General features: G+C 32.2%; 2 protein-coding genes across 7 annotated transcripts; one reads left to right on the top strand and one right to left on the bottom strand.

Annotated features, from left to right (window-relative positions):
- Nucleotides 1–146: 146 nt before the first annotated feature.
- d4 (double PHD fingers d4) lies at nt 147–14,108 on the top strand. 4 transcript variants are annotated; one of them, XM_011057587.2, is made up of 10 exons: nt 147–365; nt 448–557; nt 1,035–1,271; nt 1,381–1,586; nt 2,313–2,382; nt 4,115–4,270; nt 4,844–4,876; nt 7,089–7,523; nt 11,811–11,923; nt 12,305–14,108. In XM_011057587.2, the coding sequence occupies exons 1-10, from the start codon at nt 274–276 to the stop codon at nt 12,434–12,436; spliced, it is 1,584 nt and encodes a 527-aa protein (XP_011055889.1). In that variant the 5' UTR covers nt 147–273; the 3' UTR covers nt 12,437–14,108. The 4 variants fall into 4 exon arrangements, with proteins under 4 accessions (XP_011055889.1, XP_011055899.1, XP_011055918.1 ...); XM_011057597.2 differs by lacking the exon at nt 4,844–4,876 and having other exon boundaries at nt 148–365; XM_011057616.2 differs by lacking the exons at nt 11,811–11,923; nt 12,305–14,108 and adding an exon at nt 8,283–11,482 and having other exon boundaries at nt 148–365.
- Iyd (Iodotyrosine deiodinase) lies at nt 13,690–20,312 on the bottom strand. 3 transcript variants are annotated; one of them, XM_087403004.1, is made up of 4 exons: nt 20,264–20,312; nt 15,528–15,734; nt 14,907–15,223; nt 13,690–14,437 (listed from the first exon to the last, which is right to left on the bottom strand). In XM_087403004.1, the coding sequence occupies exons 1-4, from the start codon at nt 20,295–20,297 to the stop codon at nt 14,252–14,254; spliced, it is 744 nt and encodes a 247-aa protein (XP_087259130.1). In that variant the 5' UTR covers nt 20,298–20,312; the 3' UTR covers nt 13,690–14,251. The 3 variants fall into 3 exon arrangements, with proteins under 3 accessions (XP_087259130.1, XP_087259131.1, XP_011055855.1); XM_087403005.1 differs by lacking the exon at nt 20,264–20,312 and adding an exon at nt 20,056–20,198; XM_011057553.2 differs by lacking the exon at nt 20,264–20,312 and adding an exon at nt 16,829–17,205.

Here is a 20,312-nt window from a genome sequence, read left to right as displayed (position 1 = left end):
ATATGCGCAAAATATTTTCCATCGACATTTTTTCTTTTAGCGCAGTAAATAATAATAATTCTTCGTATCATCAGTTTATCGCTATTGTTGTTCGCGTTATTATTGAAAGATGTATTTTCACAGCATACAGTATAACATTTGATCATCGCGGTAGTATCACTTCCGGGAAGAAACCGGAGCGACATCATGTAGTATGTGGCATTACGGGACGAGGAAGGTAACGGGAAACGAGACGTGGTGCGCGTGAAGGCGTCGTGGACTACAACTCCGAAAATGACGACGGTGGCGATTTCCCCAGCTATGGCTCATAATAACAGCGGAATAATACAAGTGGTGAACGAAAGTAACCTAAGTAAAATCGAGAGGTACGTATTTTCCTGTATTATTCTATCGCGAGTGCAGTTTGTCGGGGAGCGGCCGAAAGATAACTATCGATCCGCTTTGCAGCTTCCTCAACGACACGGCTTACAGAGAAGCCATTGAGAATTCTTCCAATTATAATAGCCGATTATGCCGGGAACGACGTCTTCGCATGCCCTTTCTCGATTCACAAACGGGTAAAATTCACAATGATTGTCTGTTAAATTTTATTCGATTGTAAAATTAATTGATTGACAGATTAATAGTGTTTTGATTTTATTGATTTATCAGTCTGATTTATTGATAATTCGAACATCCCATATAAATATTTATTTGGGAAAATATGAAATTATTAATAAAATGGCCTTATAATTAGTCTACAAAAATTTGCTTAAAAAAATGATTTTTTTAAATTACTATATTTGGCAACTTCTCTAATTGAATAACAAAGCGTATCAATTTTTAATTGGGTTAACTTTAAAATGCACAATACGTAATAATATTTTATAAATAAAAATGTATTAATTTATATTAATTATTAATTATTAATTAATTTTTATGTTTTGATACTTATATTAATTGTTATATATTATTTACAATTGAAATTATTGTAAAAATTCAACAATATGATTTTGTTTTTAAATGATATTATTGGAGTTAATTTGAAATCACAGGTGTTGCACAAAATCATTCTGCACTTTTTATGTCCTCGAGAGAAAGATTACCAGGCTTGTTACATGGTCAGATTTATACTTATCCAAGTAAACGATGGCGAAAGAAACGTCGACAATATTTAATGCATTATTTACATCCAAAACGAGGACTAAGAGGAGATACAGAAGATGGAACAGAAGGTGTAGAAACTATTACGCATGTAAATGATGATAGCAAAGATTCAGTAGCACTTAAAGGTAAATAAAATTGAACATCAAATTATATATAAACAAACTTTTATCGGTATTATAATTATTTTATTTAGACAGTTTAATTTTTCTTTTAAATGACAAATTGAATTTTTAGATGAACATAGTAAAGATGCTTGGTATTATGATGAACAAGATATGTTAGACATGGATGCCTATGAAGAACCTGATCCTGATAGCGATTATGATTATGAAGAGAGCTATAGCAGTAAACGTAAACGCAGAAAAACACGTGGAGGTGGTCATCATCCAGCTCGTAGTCATCCACCTACCACAGATAGTCCAGGCGGCAAACGTACAAAAGTAAATTATAAATTAAATATAATCAATATATAAATAATAGATACTTTAAATGTTCTTATATAATAAATCAATATATACAGGGTGTTTGATAATTGTTCTGACGGAGTTTGAGAACATGTAGAGCGGACTAAACTGATATGGAAAGTCCTCTATCATTTTGCAATTTTCGCAATAGTTAACAAGATATTAATTGCTAAAAATTATCGAAAATTGGTCTTCAATAATTTTTTTTACTCAAATGCTATCAACTTTACAGAAAAACTGCAAGAGACGAAAATTGTTTATTCTTTTCTCATAGAGCTCTAAAAATTTTTTAAGAATTTTTTCAGAATTTTTTAATACCGTATTTTCTCATGTTGTTAAAAATGAGAAAATGCAGTACTAAAAAATTGATAAAAAATTCTGAAAAAATTCGTAAACTTCTATAAGAAGAAAACAATTTTCGTCTCTTGCAGTTTTTCTGTAAATTTGATAGTATTTGAGTAAAAAATTATTAAAGATAAATTTTCGACAATTTTTAGCAATTAAGTCCGCTCTACATGTCCACGAACTTTGTCAGAACATTTATCACCCTTTATACATTTACTTTATAAAGGGCATTATATTTAGGCACCCTGTATACATATTTTTTTTAAGGCTATAAAGACATAAAAATTACACTTTACGCGAATCTTGTAAATAATCTGATAAATTGATGTGATTTTAATAATGTTTCATTTAATGCAGGGTGGTGGCCGTGGACGCAAAAAGACCAACTACGACTCTGTTGACACTGATAAACCGTTCGTTTGTGACCGTAAGTTTAATCATAGATACAACTACAAATGACCTTCTTGTTATTAGTACATTATAAACTATTTCTATTATCGTTATTATTGTTTTGACACTTATTATTATTATTTCAATTATGTTACAAACGGATGAATTTTTTGTTAAAAAGTTTGTTAATTTTGTTCACCTATATTCATATCAATATATATTACATCTTAATTATGATATAGAAGAATCTTTATTACCTTGAGTTTTTTATGATACAAAATATGATGAAAATTTGAAATAAATTGTTGAATATTGCAGTTGAATATATGATAATATATATAGTTTTGAATATAATCTTGTGCAATGGGATAATCTCCAGGCAATGATAATTCAGATACGTAACAAACTATAATGCGGAAAGGTGCTTTCTAGTCTTATTTTCTCATTATCGCGATGATACTTAATATTGTTTGTTCAGAGAGATAATATATATTAATGAGTATTTGTTTCAAGTCCAAATAGCAACACATAACAATTTGAACATAAGGATTTTATTTTGCGGAAAATCTATATTTTATCATTTTATTTTGTTCTTAAGTATGGGCAGTCATGGTATGATTCTGAGTGCAAGGCAGAGACTAGTCGTTTGTTCCAAATATCCAAAACTTTGTGCATAAAAAGTATACGCTTTTTCATATTTATGCTCTTAAATATTTCTCTAAATTTACTAATTGGATTAAAAATAATTAAATAATAGATATAGTCCTTACATTCCATGTAAATAGCTTATAATTATTCCGTTGTGTTAAAATTGAAGATTAAAATTTACCATATTGCAATCTAATTAAACTAATATATTTTATCATTCAATAATAATACTTCACTTTTGATTAAAGCCAAGCAAATTACTAACATATGGTATTGTTATGTCAATTAAAAGCTTGATTTTTACTTGGTACTTTACAATCATCACGTAACATTTAAGTACATAATCATAATAAAATTATTAAATCTTGAATCTTACTAACTTTTGTACAAGACATATGAGTATTTATTATTATGTCGTTTTTCGAGAAACAGCTCACTTATATACTCATTATGCACAAATTTATGGGATTCGATTATATTTAGCATAAGCAAGCAAAAGAAAAAGATAAAAAAGAATTAGAATAACTCTTTGAACAATTTCGATATTATTTGGAAGGAGTATAATGGTCATTACTAATTTGGTCAAAGTTTTCCAGACATAAAGTCTATGAATTAACTCGAATGTGCCTGCAATCTGTTTACTTCTTGAAACCACTCCTGTTAGACTAGCAGATAATCTAAAGACATTTGGTCTGGTTATATTACGCTCATGTTCTAGACACAATTTTAACAGAGTATTAAACTCATTTGTTGACTATCGAGCTGATGTTACCGGCCCAAATATCTTCGGACTAGCTCTACCTGCAATAATAACAGAGCAAGAATGTACTGGCTCACACTGTAGCGAGCTCATTCTGTAGGAGTACAAGCATCAAGCCTTGCATCGTATTAGTTTTGCTTCTTGGGCTGGAACTCCTTCACTGCTTGTCCACATATAGACTCGTAGGTGGATAGGGATGTGTACTGGTGCGGAAGGTGTGCAAATGCTATCCCTGACCCCGCCCTATCAGCTTTACTGTCCCGTATTACCTCCCTTGATCGTCCGTTAAACAAAAGGTCTGTCTTATCATTGGACGTTGCATTGGATGGATTGCGGGAAAACAGTATTTGCACTTTTGCAGTATGCAGCGCACGGTATAAGACCAGACCCGGTCTGGTCTACCATTACGGTCATTCCCACTCTACTTCCTCCGGTGATCCTGCTAAGGAACTAAGTCCCAGTCCTGCCGAAGTTGAACCTAGGAGTGTTGCAGACACCGCTGCTTCGAACCAGCCAGGTTGGAGCCAAAATCAGCTCAGTTTTCTCACTTTCCTTTAAGTCCGCGTTCCTTACCCTGCCTTTAACCTTTACCTTTCCTCTTCCCGCCACCTTCTCCATTTGCCATTGTCTTCAATTTTGTCCTAGTCATGCAACTACTCATCCAATAACTTATCCCAATATAACAATTTAATATATATATATTTTTTTTACATGTACTGCAAATGTGTGTGCATGCATTGCAAATAAAATATCGTGACATTTTCTCTTCTCTACTTTTTTAAATTTATATTTTTATAAATATGTATGTGTGTGGAATTTATACTTTTTTGCGATGTTTTTATATATTATGTGTCAAGCTATTTATATATCATATGAATGATAAGTGATACTCAAGCCAATGTGATATAAGCGATTTTATTTTGCATAATTATTTGTATAGATCTTTACGTATATACATATAAGATATATTTTACACGTAAAAATTGGAATGTTTTAATGAATGAAGCGATAATTATTTGTGCTGCATGTATTTTGCAGTAGCATGCTTTTGAGACAGAATAGTGAAATGTTTTTTATCTCCTTTTAATAGAGTATAAGAGAGAAGAAAAAGATCATCCTATAGGTTGGTATTCTTCGGCGCGATTACAACGTCGTGACTCTTGAGCGTTTTGTGTGTGTGTATGCGTGTTTCGTTTTCATTCTCTTCTTTTTCTTTTATTAATAGCTCTTTTTTTTGTATCCCTATTTAGCATGATTATAGTTTTTACGAATGAATCTAACAAGTGTAAGAGCCTCTTCTTTTCTTTGCTATTTTGACGCTTTTATTACTCCTAGAGCGATTTTGGCTTCGATTCTCCTATTAATGAATGTTGAGGCTTCGTTGAAAAATCAAATAGGTATCTTTCAAGTTACTAAGTAGTACTTAATATGTTTGAAAAGCCGTTTGTTTATACCTGTCTGTACTTGGAATCGATATATCTCGTCGTTATATCTTGGATTTTGCTGCTGGTGATGGAATGTACTGATTGACATATGCACTTTGTTATACTTACATATAATCAGATTTGTTTTCTTTGTTGTAACAGTCGGTTGAATCTTGTGAAATTTAGAATAATTGATTCCGTTATATGAAGATTGCGATAAAAGATAAATGGGCATTACAGACTGTTTATGTGTATATTATGTATTAGGTGTTGGAATTAATTCGTAGCGTTTTACAAGTGATGGGAAGTACTTTCATTAATGTATTTTTTAATGCTCATGTGAAATAAATAACATTCTTTCATTAAAAAACGCTACGAATTAATTCCAACACCTAATATGTGCACATAACAGATGTAGAGCAATTAGTCTGACATTATACAGAGTGTCCTTGTAATTGTTACTTTTATCGATTGATTTCTTCTACAAATTTTTTACTTTTTACATTATAACTATTAATAACTTCTATATTAAAAAACTATTAATAATAATTCTCGAATTAAAATTAACACATTGTCTGCAAGTTGTGATTCAGTTTCTTTCAATTTATTCTCCATTTGGATAATATCTAAAAAAAATGAATGTATACACAAAAAATGTACGTATACAAAAAATGAATGTATTGTAATATTCTTCCGATTTTTATCCGCGTCACTTATTGTGAGATGTGATAATGAAGTTAAAGAACTCTCTGTATATATTCGGATGAACTCATTGAGTTACAGTGTTGTGCAGTACCTAAGTACTGTAACTAATTGTAAGTACAAATTTAAAAACTATATTGAGGTACTTTTTTGATATTTACAACTAGATACCGTTCCTCATATACTGGTTATTTAGGTACATTTTGGATGATACTTTTTTGCACTAAGGCAACTTTGCTATACACAAGTTTGTATTATACATTTTGAGATCATCATATTAGAAGATCAATCTCAAATTAACACTGATATTTTTAAGTCAATTTGTTACATCAAGTCATATATATGTTTTGTTATTTTGATTGTAATTTCTATTTCAACTTTATTTGATTTGAAAACCGTTAAATTGTACGAATAATGATCTAAAAAAATTAAGGTTGAAATATTTACGATTTATTTTTTTATGTTATTACTTATTATTCTAATAAATTTATTTATACATTCAGATACTGTGTGCTGGCTTTTTTTGTAGGCATTTTACATTATTAATTAATTAAATTTATTTGAGCATTTCATATTACATTGTATTTTTAATCATGAATAAGTATTAATAAATGGATTATTTGAATAAAACTAATCAATGGCTTTATAAGTGTTTGTTTTATATTTTATATTAAATTCACTTGCATAAAATATTTATGTATGTACATATAAAATATATGTACAAGTAATATAATAAATAAATATCACTATATCAAAAGTAAAACCTGTACCTAGATACTTTTAAGGTACATTTAAGGTACCTGTATCTAGGTATTTTATTTTTCTAATATTTGTACTTCGGTACATTTTTTCCAGAGTACCTGTATCTGTACTTAAGTATTGAAAATAAGAGTATTTTGCACAACACTGTCGAGTTGCTTCTATTCCGGGAATATTCCTGGCCCTTGTAGATACACTTCGACATAACTGAATCGATTATGAACGGATAAAAAAAAGAGAGAAAGAGAGAGAAAAAGAGAAAGCAAGAAAGAGCGAGTGCGAGAGAGAGAGAGAGAGAGAGAGAGAGAGAGAGAGAGAGAGAGTGAATGAGAGAATGAGAAAAGAGTCGAATATGAATTTGTCTATTGTCTATTATATAAAGCCAGTGTGCATGGTCATCAGCTTGTGACGGCAAAGCGCAACTGGGTATGTTGATCGGTTTGTGATCAGGTGGTACACGTCGGGGTCGTCAAAACGCTACTTCCTCGAATACCTCGAGTCCTTCCCCGGCGGCGCCTACCGCCGCACCCACTGCGGGAACGGCGTCGCAGCCGCAGCAGTCGCAACAGCAGCTGCAATCGGCCGTGCAGCCGCCAGTTGCTCCGGCGTCACCTACCATCCCACCGACCAAGGAAGATCATCTCCCGACGGCATCTTCGCCTGGCGGTACCGCCGTTTCTTCGCTGCCGCCCGTAGAAACCGCAGGCACCACGGGCGGGCCACCCACACCCGGAGGACCATCCGCGGAGAAGAAGATCGGCGGTGGCAAGTCGTCAGCGGCGCAGCCGTCCCCGTATTGCGACTTCTGCCTGGGTGATGCACGTGAAAACAAGAAGACTGGTGGTTCCGAGGAGCTGGTGTCGTGCAGCGATTGCGGCCGCTCAGGTAAGCCAGAGGAAAAGATGAAGCGCAAGTACACCCGGCGAGCGAATCACAATTAACTCGCACTGTCGTCGGCGTGCGACGACAATGATGATGACTATCACGACGACGACGACGACGACGACGACGACGACGACGATGACGATGACGATGATGATGACGATGACGACGACGACGACGACGACGACGATGACGATGATGATGGTAATCATGTAGCCACATGTATTTATTGAAATCAATATATTTCGGATCGGCACGGCGGTGAGAGCCATACATTTCTACGGACGGTACTTCTATTTTCTACGTCTCTTTGCGAGCCTATCGCGCATTGCGTTCTGTGCATACATAGCCAAATACAACTCAAAAAAGAAAAAAGGAATCACTTTGTTGCAATATCTTGCGTACGCTTCCTCGCGATACGCGCGAATGTGCGAGGTGATCAGCAGCTTATTTACGGGATGTACATGATTTAGATCCGAGCCAGCAATGTAAGATTGATTTTAATTTTCATTCAATTTACTGTTTATCATTTTCTAATAGAATTAAAATTTTAAAAGTTAGAAAAAGAGAACAGTAAATTAAAATTAATCTCTACATTGATGAAACCGAGTCTTACTGATTACTTAGCGACGCGATGATTTAGTCGGCAGTTCGATGCCGATATTGAAGCGCTACGAAGAATATTGGGTATATACATATATATAATGTATATATACACACGTGTTTATGCTATATATAATCGTTTATACTTCCATGTTTCAGCTGTTAATATCGTGAAAGACATTAAGTAATTCGTTAATTTTACGAGCAAGCAAGCAAGCAAGCGTACGTGCCCTTCCTTACGCAAAGAGGATCTCGCTGTTCTTCATTCGTGTATTCCAAACGTACCTACAATTGTTAAACGTGCAATCGAGATGTTTAGAATTATCTGTTACATTTGTATAATCCTTTTTTGCTTTTTCGTTAATGCGTTAATCACGAACGAACGGTATGTGTACGCGTAGCCGTTAAAAGTGTGAAGTGTCCAATTATCAGCTTTTACAGATCACGTCTCCTTAATATGCCTTAGATTTACCGAGATACGGGGGATAACTTTTTGAGTTGTATAGGGTTACAGTTGTCGCGTGACGCATTTTGTCACTGCCGCTGAGGGTAGTAGAAAGCCTGAAAGCCATGCTGTTGCAACTGAGTGCAATAATTAAAAGAAGAGAAGCATTCAATTATCTGCACAGTGTAGATCAAACGGTTACGAGCTTTATATACACTAGTCAAGGCGAGGAATACAAAACATCGTTTTGTCAATGGTGCAACTTGTCGCATCTGAGTAATAGGAATTTTCAGGAATTCCTTTACTACGCGAATTTGCTGTGATTTATAGTATCTCAATGATTAGTTCTAAGATATATTGAATCGGTAACGCGTAATTATTACGGGAGAAAAAAAAAAGGTACGAAACTAAAAAGTCTTCATCTGAAGTCAAATTTTCGTCGTGTGTGTGTATGCGTGATTGGAGCATCGGTAGCATAAATCGATCGTCTGTTTTTTTCGCGGAATTATACGCAAATTTGTTGAAATTCCTGTTGCACAGTACCACCAGAGCACGTATTGAGGAGGATGTGTTTGTCTTCTGTTTGACAGTGTATTCCGATATTTTCGTTATTGTGTTAGAAATCAAAAGAGAAGGAGGCGACGTACGGCGTGAGAAACGCACCGGCAGATTTAGAAGAATTTTAGATGCAATATATATATATATATATATATATATACATATACTTTATATATCCAGCACAATCATGAGAATCGTTTTAATGAAAGCAACGTATTTATTGTAAGATAACGAGAAGTGTTGATCGCGTCACATTTCAATATTTCTACGTTTTCCGCTTGTAAATATAATATACTTTGGTGGCTTTGCGTTTGTTGAATATTATGAGGTTTTAGATGATACGAGCTAAGAGCGCAGCGCAGAAAGAGGAATAACGAAAGAGAAGAGAATGCAATTCTAAGGATCTCCGTACTTTCCGCGACTTTGAAAGAATTTTGAGTAAAAGATTAAGTAACGACCGAGTAGAAATGATGTTTTATCTATTACGATTGGGATAATTTCGATTGGTTTAATGACTTGTTTAACGACTCGTTCATGTGTTCATTATATTTATTTTTCTAATTGAAAAATAAATCTCTCCGTATCTCTCAGAAATTGAGCAGGGATTCGTAGAAATGAGAGAGACGTTCTCTACAACGTGAGATATGCATTTTACATAGCCATGTAAAATGTGCCGTGTAACAATCTTTTGTTGAATAATAAAACTATTGTATTTTGAGTAACAATTTGTCCCCCAGACAACTTATTACTCAAGAAGCCTCATTTTACATTCTCACATAAGCTAGATTACGATTATTAATGTTTTCCATGTAGAGCGCTTTATGTGAGATGGTATTCTGAGGTAGAGAATTTATTTTTTAATTGTATAACATAATGTTAGATGTGTATCGCGGTGATGTATCGGATTTCGTTGTAAAGATGAAAGAAGAAAAAGAGAAACGCGATCGCGCGCGTTCTTGTTTAATCAGAACTGCTCGTTAATTTTTTCTAATATGTCGCACATTCCATTGTATCTGCCGCTCTTAATTACCTTTAGTTGTGGGCATTAGCTTCTCCGACCTAATATAGTATACCGCCCCCTTTGCTATTACTGTTATTTGTAATGACGCAATATATTTATTAAATATATTTAACAAGCAAGACGAAGATAATGGGATAAAGCTACATTTACAGACGAGATAAAAGAAATTTTTTTTCATTATCGAGTGTTTTAGTTAGGTATCTTTCTAACGATTGCGTCACACATAAACGTGACTAATATCTTCTTGTAGAAATCTGACATAGCTTAGTTTTGTACAAGCTTTGATACTCGTACAAATATCATTTGATTAGGGATAACAAGATACCGTGTACGAAATTAATGTAATACCTTATGAGTTTTTCAAGCATAGACAGCGCGAGAATGGCGTTGAAACTATCTTTGACTAAACTCGAATTATTTTTTATATTTTTTAATTATATAAGCATATTGCAGTTTTACATATCGCTTACTCTACATACGCTACATAAGTCGTACAACTTTTTTTATTTCCTACGCGTATAGACGTATGTACGCTGTTTTTTTTTTATATTCGACTTTTGAAATCTTTGGAAATTATTTACAGCCGTGAACCAATCGTCTTCTTTAATCGTACAGTTTCATGTTACAGAGTACTTTTTAATATACACATATTATGTAACTCGCGTATAGAAGGCTATCGACAAAGATATGTTACAGCTTCTTTACATATAACATACGATACAACGTAGAATATTCTATTATTTAACATGATATAGCTAATATGGCAGACTAGAGGGTACTACATTTCAGTTTTCTTGTATAAATTAATATTATATTATCCCTAGATTGTCGTAAGAAAAACTCACATGGTATAAAAACAATGGAAGCATGCAGATATATAGTTCCTCCTTGTTATATATAAAATTGAAGATTTGTTATTAGGCAGTTTTAATTAAGCAATACCCAATGAGGCTTATAAATATAGTATTTAAGTCACACTAGTTATATATAAATATATATATGTGGCTTCATATATATATATGATATATATAAAGAATGTGATACGTTATATGAGTTGCGTGTTGTGTGTATGACAATGAAAGAAAGAGAGAATTTGCGAGAGAACGCGAGGGAGTGAAAGAGAGCGAAAGAAAGAGAGAAAAGGAGCGAGGGAGAGTGTGCATCTGCGACGTTTATATTGTGCTGCGCAAGAAAGAACGTGAACTATTCCAAGGTACGCCCTGCTATTACTTACCACCTATTATTCCAAATAATAACAGTATGTTCAAAATGCAACATCAAAAAAAAAAAAAAGGAAATTACAGATATCATGAAATAAAATATTCTGTGCGGAAACATGAGGACGTATCATTATTCCGGACGTTTTTAGTGCTGAGGAAAGGTGAAAGACATATAGAGTCGTACTTTTGTGGATCAAATTTCTCATGCTCTTTCTTTCTTACATGTATAAAAAAAAAAAAATTTGATTTGACGATGTGACGATGAGAAAGCATCGAAAAGTAAATGATTTATGGAAAAAAATAATTAAAAAAATGAATAGCTTGGAGTTCACTGTTCTTCGGCACAAGATAACTGTCCTGGCACCTTTCTACTCGCATCCCACGACAGACTCCTCGTTCCATCCCACTACGTGTTCCTTGACGTGCGTACGTTCTTGTTATAGGGCATCCAACTTGTTTGCAATTCACTGCAAACATGATCGTTTCTGTTCGCAAGTACAGGTGGCAGTGTATCGAATGCAAATGTTGCTCTATTTGCGGCACTTCGGACAACGATGTAAGTATCTATTCCGCAATCTCTTTCGCAGGCTCTCTCGTAACACCTAAGCAATGAGTTTGGACGGTAATAGAATTCGCGCGCGAGCGAATAGTACGAATAATACGGTATCGATCTAGATTTCATTGTAAGAGAATTGCTGAATTATTGGAGAATCTTATCGGATCACGTTACATTATGTTCACGTTTTTAAATTTTAACTCGTGTCTTAAGTAATTTTAACACTTATTCGTTAAAATCGACGAGTTTAACGCGCTGTCAGACGAATTTATCGGCATTGAAATTTGCAAGAATCGTTGAAAATAAATGTATTAATATTATGCGCTTTACACAACCATGGATTGATTTGATATTAACGGTATATTTGGCGAACTAAAATAGGATCAGTTGCTGTTCTGTGACGACTGTGATCGTGGCTACCACATGTATTGTCTGTCTCCGCCTCTTGCATCACCTCCCGAGGGCTCCTGGTCTTGCCGCTTATGCATAGCCGAATTTCATCGCCGTGATTAAGTCCACTTTCATAGATAAGTCACGGAGCTATCCATTCGCTGTGGTATAGCGGTCATCTTATTAGGAGAATTAGGAGAGTATTCACGGGCTCATCCATATACTATAGTATTACTTATACGGCGTTTACACACCGGCAAATTTATTCGAGAAGAAGAAAAGAAAAACTGAATGGCAACTTCATCGATTTACTATTTATTATGAAATTTGCATTGATCATCAATTACCCGGTTAAATTAAATTATGTTAATGATAATGATAATGATAATAATAATAATAATAATAATAATAATAATAATTAAGAAGATACGTTTATATAGCATACTACATTAGATATCTCAGGCACTGGTGATCTCAACGAGATAAAGATGTAAGGAAACACATATTTATAATTTAACTGAGGTAGCTTCTACGAATAGATGTATAAAGATATGCCGCAACCCAACTGTTAGCAAGGTTCCATAAGTGGAACGGAGACAAAGAGATTACTAATTTTAAAGACAAAGACGGAGTTCGATTTACCGATGATGTTAGATTTTACATTCGTACTGAACAAAGTGTATTTTTTGCTCATTTTAGAAACTGACGCGTGTGTATATACACTCTACAGCGATATTACTACGTGAACGAACGAAACGAACGATAGAGATTTAATTAAAGATCGCTAAATAGGACAATACTCTCCTAGTTCTAGATTCTACTCTACTCTTAGTCAATGATATTTGAAATTTTGTTGCTTTCCAAACTTTTACAGTTGCTTAAATTTAAAATTTGGCGATCTTTCGAGTTTTCACATTAACTCTTAGCTCCTCGCTATCGACTTGACTCGGGCCACGTTTCATAGAAAAAGAGGAATACGGAAAAGAAAACGAAAGAATTCATATTCTAGATCATGATATTAATAGTATTTGTTCCATGAATAGTGATAAATAGAATATTATCTGTTTCTCTGTATGTATCATGATACTAAAAGCTTTTACACATAGCTATTAGTAGCGGACATAGCTGTCATATACAGACTTGCAGTACTGGAGGAAAATTATATTCTACATGTTCTTCGTCATTTATAGCTCAGTATTTTTATATTTTATATATTAAATGTACTTAATTTAAGACGGCGCTGTGGGTGATATTTGGTATATATATTCGTTGATTAATACAAAAACCTCCTTTTTCAATTTATCGATCTTATATTACCGCCTAATTGTATTATCATTAGACTCATACACTCAAATTTCTATCAACTCACTCTTAAGTTCTTTTTTTTTTTCTAATTAGAGCGACGGATTTATATTTTATATTGCTTATTTTTAACATTATGTATACAAATTTGAAAATAAACATTAGTTTATACAAATCGGATTATTAAGTTTAGAACAGTCTTATTGCGTGCCATTGTATACTTCTTATTCAACTCTCTCTCTCTCTCTTTGCAGGAGAAAGAAATATAATAAACAATATGACTCACGAACAGGTGCTATATTTCAGGGATTAGCTTTTCTTTCGAATGTTACGATTACTTTTGTAATATTGGCAGCGATGTTTTAAGCCAAGGGGCACTACATTCTACGATTATAGTAAATAATTATTATCCACAAAATGTAATGTAAGATATTAAAAAAAGTTAGTAATCCGAAAAATATAAAATTTTTCATAAAAATAGCATTAACATAAATACATGTTGGATTGTTTATTTCAAATACTCCCATTCTCATTTTTCCATGTAAATCAAGAAAAGTATGAAATATTCTTGCGATTTTTTTTTTTAGCGCATCAAACAATAGCTGTAAGGCATCAATTGTGTAATCTATACTTCCGTTAATCGATCTCGACTAGGATTTCAGTCAGATCTTTCCGCTGCAAATCGGGTACAGTGGCATCTTTAGCTGGATAACCGACCGGCAGAAGTAACACTAACTTCTCGTTGGATGGACGTCCAAGGATATTGCGTATTGCTGGTCCGCAATTCATTGGCGTAGATGTAAGAGTTACCAATCCGGTGTACTATATTTAAAAATGGTGTGCAATAAATTAAATATAAATACAATCATTACATAAGTGAAGTATCACAAAATTTATGAGATACAGTTCGTAATGACTCGTTTCAAAATTTTGTTAATAATCTGATCAGAAATCATTTTTTTTTCAAATCGATACTTCCTTCTATTTGATAAATTAATTTATTTTAGTTATATATATTGATTTTTGTTTATATATATTTGATTTTTTAGTTATATATATTTGATTTTTCATGAATGATAAAAAAGATTCTTCACAGAAAAAAAAGATTTGTTTTGAGATAACTTTTGATACAATCATACAATTATAATAAATTAATAAAATAATAGTGATAAATTATATGTATAGATTCATGATTTTTGGCATATATGATGGGAATCGTCAAATCGTTATGTTCATGACTCGTGAAATCGTCTTCAGTGATATTAATATACAAGGAAATATTTTAATTCACCTGTATAGCAGTAATGAGAATTCCACATGCGATAGAAACGCTCATTTCATTATAATAATGAATCTTTTTCTGTCCATTTGGCAAAATGCCATAAGTTTGCTTGAACACAAGTATCAAGTACGGAGCTGTGGTGAGGTATTCCTTTATCCAGTTAGTCCTTAGCGGAGATAAGTCAGTTGTCCACTTTATACCCATCCTCTTTTTGTAATTGATTTTTTCCTCTTGCTCTACGATATCTCTAATGTTTGATTTCGTAGTCGGATCAGATATTGCAATAAAAGTCCATGGCTCTGTATGCGCGCCGCTGGGAGCAGTACCTAAATAAAAAAAGAAGTCTTGTAACTTGAAAAGATGAGATGCGTATACGTAAGTATCTTGAATCAGCTTGTTTTAAGTACCTACTCCTAATATTCTAGAGTATTAAAGTTTAATGTCGATATTTTAACGCATAATTTATGCTATGAATCATTTTTTTTCTTTATTTTTATTTCTATAATAACTGTTTACATCTTGAAAATGTTTAAAATGTTTTGGATTTCAATTTTTTAATCGTACAGTGTTTTCTGGATTTAAATTTTTAATATTGGAACAGATTTTACTTGATAAATATCATCGAAATACCTGCGGCTCTTATAAGTTCACGGATAACTTCCTTCGGAATGGGATCGTCGCTAAAGAATCTTAAGGTTCGCCTCGCTGCAGCTATTCGATAAAATTCTGACGCACGAGCTAATAATTCCTTTTCGGATTTCCGGACGTTATGGTATGGTATATGCTTAAGATCGTGTGGTAAAGCGGGCTCCACTTCAAACGATCGTTCATTCACTTCTGGAAGATAGTAATATAAAGAAATTGTTATCTTATCAAAATGTTCTTATCATAAAATGTGTATAATTAACATATATATTACGGATAATTTATTAATTGATAAAGATACAGCAGAGAAAAAAAATAAAATTCAAACATTGTATTAGGTGTTGGAATTAATTCGTAGCGTTTTACAAGTGATGGGAAGTACTTTCATTAATGTATTTTTTAATGCTCATGTGAAATAAATAACATTCTTTCATTAAAAAACGCTACGAATTAATTCCAACACCTAATATTTATTTTGGCGGAATAAAATTATATAATATTTAATACGTTCAATATGAAAAAAGAATTTTAGATTCTCTTTTTAAAATCGAAAACGGAATAAGAATCACATAATCGCGAGATAGATTTTTTTAACACTAAGAACTATCGACAATTAATTATTTTAACTATTTAAACTTATTGTTATACTGATTTGGAACACAAAAGTTAATAGCGGTACAAACTTCAAAATTTAAGTGGTTGTAATTTCATTAAAAATAAAGAAATTTATCTAAAACTTTGTTCTATCGAATAGTATAATTGCCAATTTTTGAAAAAATCATGTAAACATGATCCAAATGAAGTAGCGCTACACATTGTTTTGACTTAATTATTTTTTAAAAGTAAAGAATAAATGGTAAAAGTAATTGATCAATTTACATACTAATACATTGCGACAAAAATCACGGAAAATCTTAGAAAAAGCACTGTAAATAAATTATATAAAAAATAACAAATCAGCTATTTTGATCGCTTTTTAATAGCTGCAAAACGTAAAAATTATATAAATATAAAATTTCTGATTATAATTAACTCAACAAAATTGAGCATATTAATCATTAGTTTTTACTCTTGTCATTTCCTTAATTATCGTTATTAAATCCTTTGCGATATGAGTGATGAATCTTCATCACTTATTGCAATAAAGGAACTGATTTTAAAATTTCAAGTGAAAAGACCTAATATTTTTCGCCGTTTCTTCACGGATTTTTTCCAAAATAAAACGAATATGATTGACATTTGAATCCAACGTTTTATATACGTAAAAGTATCCATTGCGACATTACTTTCACTTGATTCCTTAGATTTCTCGGTTAATACACTCGTCCCACTTTGCACAGTTCTTTGAACCAAATGTTCGAATAATTTTTTTAACAAAATGAGCGACACAATACCAATGATTATGTGATAAAAGTACTTGATCGTGAAGGGCAAGTATTCGGCGAACATTTCTACGCACAATGCAATTGGTTATGCGACTATTCACATGTTACTGACATTCACTATCGAGTGAGACAATGCAAGTTGCACGAAAGATAAAATGAAATGACGTCAATGATTGCATTCAGTAAAAACGCAGTTTTGCAATTGTCGCAAAATTGTTTAATATAGTTGACTCTTCACTGGATAAGTGATCACATCAAACTGATCACATTACAAAATCTTACAACAGTTATAAAATTACTTTTTCTGTTAAACGCAGCCGCTATCAGACATTCACCACCATCACTTAAAAATATCGAATATACATAATTTCAATTCAAGCGCGAGCTACGCTGCAGGGAAAGGAAAGGAGTGGGGATCTTTCTTTTCTCTCTCTCTCTCTCTCTCTCTCTCTCTCTCTCTCTCTCTCTTCGTTCTTCAGTAATTAAAGATTTTTTTCAAATAATATATTTTTAACGATAATTTTGTGATGAATTCTTGACATGATTAATGATAATGATTAAGTAATTTTTTAGTTAAAAAAGCACATATAATTATTAATTATGAGATTATTATCAAGAATTGTGTTTAATGCCATTTTAATCTTATTACTATTTTATATTCTATCTATATATGATCTGATGATTATACAACTCGTAAATTATGATTCTCGTTGATCACATTCAGCAGAAAAAGTAACTGTTGTAAGATTCTTTAATAATTGGTTTATGTCTCTAGTTCCATGGATCTAAATGTAAAGTAATCAAATCCTATATGACCTAGTATTCAATATTCATTGTTTGTAGATACAGAGAGAAACCTGTAATTAATTACACGATGAATTTACCAAGATAACATTAGTAAAACATGCAGGCTATCCGTCTGACTCGATTGTATTAGTATATTGTTCAGTTGTTCATTCTGTTATACTATCAGTAAAGCAAAATGCAGAACGTCATGATTATGACGTTCTGTAGTTTATATTATTGCAGTTCTGTATTTATACTTTTATAACAATGTATTTAATATATATCTTCATCAGAATGTTTTGTTTTTAATAAAACAAGAGAAATTCTTTATAAGGTAGAAACAATATAGCCAACTTAAATATATTGAATGTATACACATTGATTGTAATGTTTTTTTTGGTACTTCTGTTATTCCAAACTGTATATAGATTTTAATTTATTTGCTAAACATCGTAGAGATAAATAAGTAAATAAGCGATTATTTGGAAAGTAGAGAGTTCTTTGTGTATTCTTACATGTCAATAAACACGTTAATGTGTTAATAAACTTATAATCGTATAAAAGTAACACTGCATCACTTTATTTTCCATTTTTCTAACATTTTTTTTAAAAAAAAAGAGGAAAACATATATTTAGATTATATTGGGTAAACACACGTGTACTACTATACTTTTTAAAATCTTCACTACAGTCATATAAATATTTGAAAAAATCCCATACCTTTTTTTATGTTCAGAAACGTACTTATCCTCTTTTGAATCTGACCAACAGTTTTCAATTTTAAACTTATGAAAAAATGTTTTTAAATCACAAAGCCACATAAATAAAGTCCTATTATTTTCTACATAATTAATTGTATTAAAAAATCTTATAACAGTTGCAAAGTCGGTTTTTCTGCTGAACGTAGCCATTATTAATTATTAGGTGAGAGGTTAAAAAATGAGCGATATTAATATGTTACTTTGAACGTTAAATATTGTTACAAAATATTTTGGTTTTATTATGAAACTACTGGCCAACAGAAAGAGGATTTGTTGAACGCCTCCTTGTTTACTTTTAATATTTTGTCTGTTCTCCTAATGGAAATATTTATGCCTTAAAGGAACAAGCAACTTTTCAGCAAGTTTTTACAGAGGAAATGATGAATTTTTCTTTAGAATAAATGTGTCTTATGAGATACAAGTCAGGTTCGAGCGAAACTGTTTTTTGAATCAAAAGTAATAATATAATGATTCTATACTCCAAAATGTCCTCTCCAAGGAAAATTTTACTCACTAAGATGTAGTATATATTATGTGTACTGTATGTACATTTTGAATAAAATTTTTCTCGAAAGGGACGTTTTGGAATGTAGTTCAAATATGGAAGAATTTATATGTGCCAATTGGCGAAACGAGAAAGCAAGTTCGAGTGACAAGATTCTATCCTGTTCCAGATCTCGTCTCTTAATGACACTCGTTTCCTCACTTCTTTTTTGCTACTTATTTCAGGACTACTACTATCAACTGATGGAAGAGAATGATCAAATAATATAGCACATGGATACTCGAATTTGGTATTGATATTTGTATCACACGTGTCAAATTTCGAACATAAACTTTTAGTTTTCTGATTATAGATATATTAGCTGCACTGATTATAGATATATAAGCTGAGTTCATTAATTCTAACGATAGTTATTAATTGTCTCGGTTCGTTGAGAACTGAAAATCGTTTAAGAGCGTTTCGTTTGCATTTTAAATGCGTTTCTCCCTCATTTGCCAAATACGGCGACTAAGAATATAATTGAAAGAGAGAATTAGTTTTCTCAGAAATTTCTAATAGCTTTATACTCTCTTGCTCCATTTACATAATATTACATAACTTTGTTCAGCAACAGATCGATAATATAAAAGTTATAAAAAAGAAAAAAATTATAATAAATTAAAAAGGTTTTCGTAGGTATACAATTTTTATTTATTTAGTAAAAATAGATTTTTATTTATTTAATATAAAATAAAAGACTTTCTATTGAAACTGTATAAAATTTCTGCGAGAAAATTTGCTTAGGCAGAATAATTTTATAATTCTATTGAAAAAAGAAATACGTCTTCCCAACAAATAAGCTGACGTCATTTGTTGTCACTTTAATGTCAAATGACGGTAAAGACATCATTTTGACGTCAAAATGACGACAAATAACGTCAGCTTACTAAATTATCGATTCTTGCATTTTCTTCTCATTATTTTTATGTACTTATTAACGAATTAATCCTTTGACTTTGGCACTAATCTGATAGCGCATTTTTTCATTTTCTCTCTCGTTTTACGATCACGGGTGATGCAACGTGCGCCGTGCTGACCTTGATTATCAATAAGGAAAAATCGATACATAGAATTAACGAGAACGCAGTATACAATGTCTTCCTCCAGAATCGCAGAAAATATATTCCAATTGTATACAGACTTTTTGCAGAACAGAATAAATAATATCAGAAGCTGCGTTAGACACTTTGGAACTACTTCATGCAAGATAAAAAAAAGCAATGAGAGAGATAAGAAATTACGTACGAAATTCTCGAGAGAGCAGGACCGTGTCAAGCATTCAGTGTGAATGAGG

This window comes from Acromyrmex echinatior, chromosome 2, assembly GCF_024713525.1.
Source record: "Acromyrmex echinatior isolate Ae372 chromosome 2, ASM2471352v2, whole genome shotgun sequence".
NCBI lineage: Eukaryota > Metazoa > Arthropoda > Insecta > Hymenoptera > Formicidae > Acromyrmex > Acromyrmex echinatior.
This window is presented reverse-complemented; position numbering and strand designations above follow the sequence as displayed.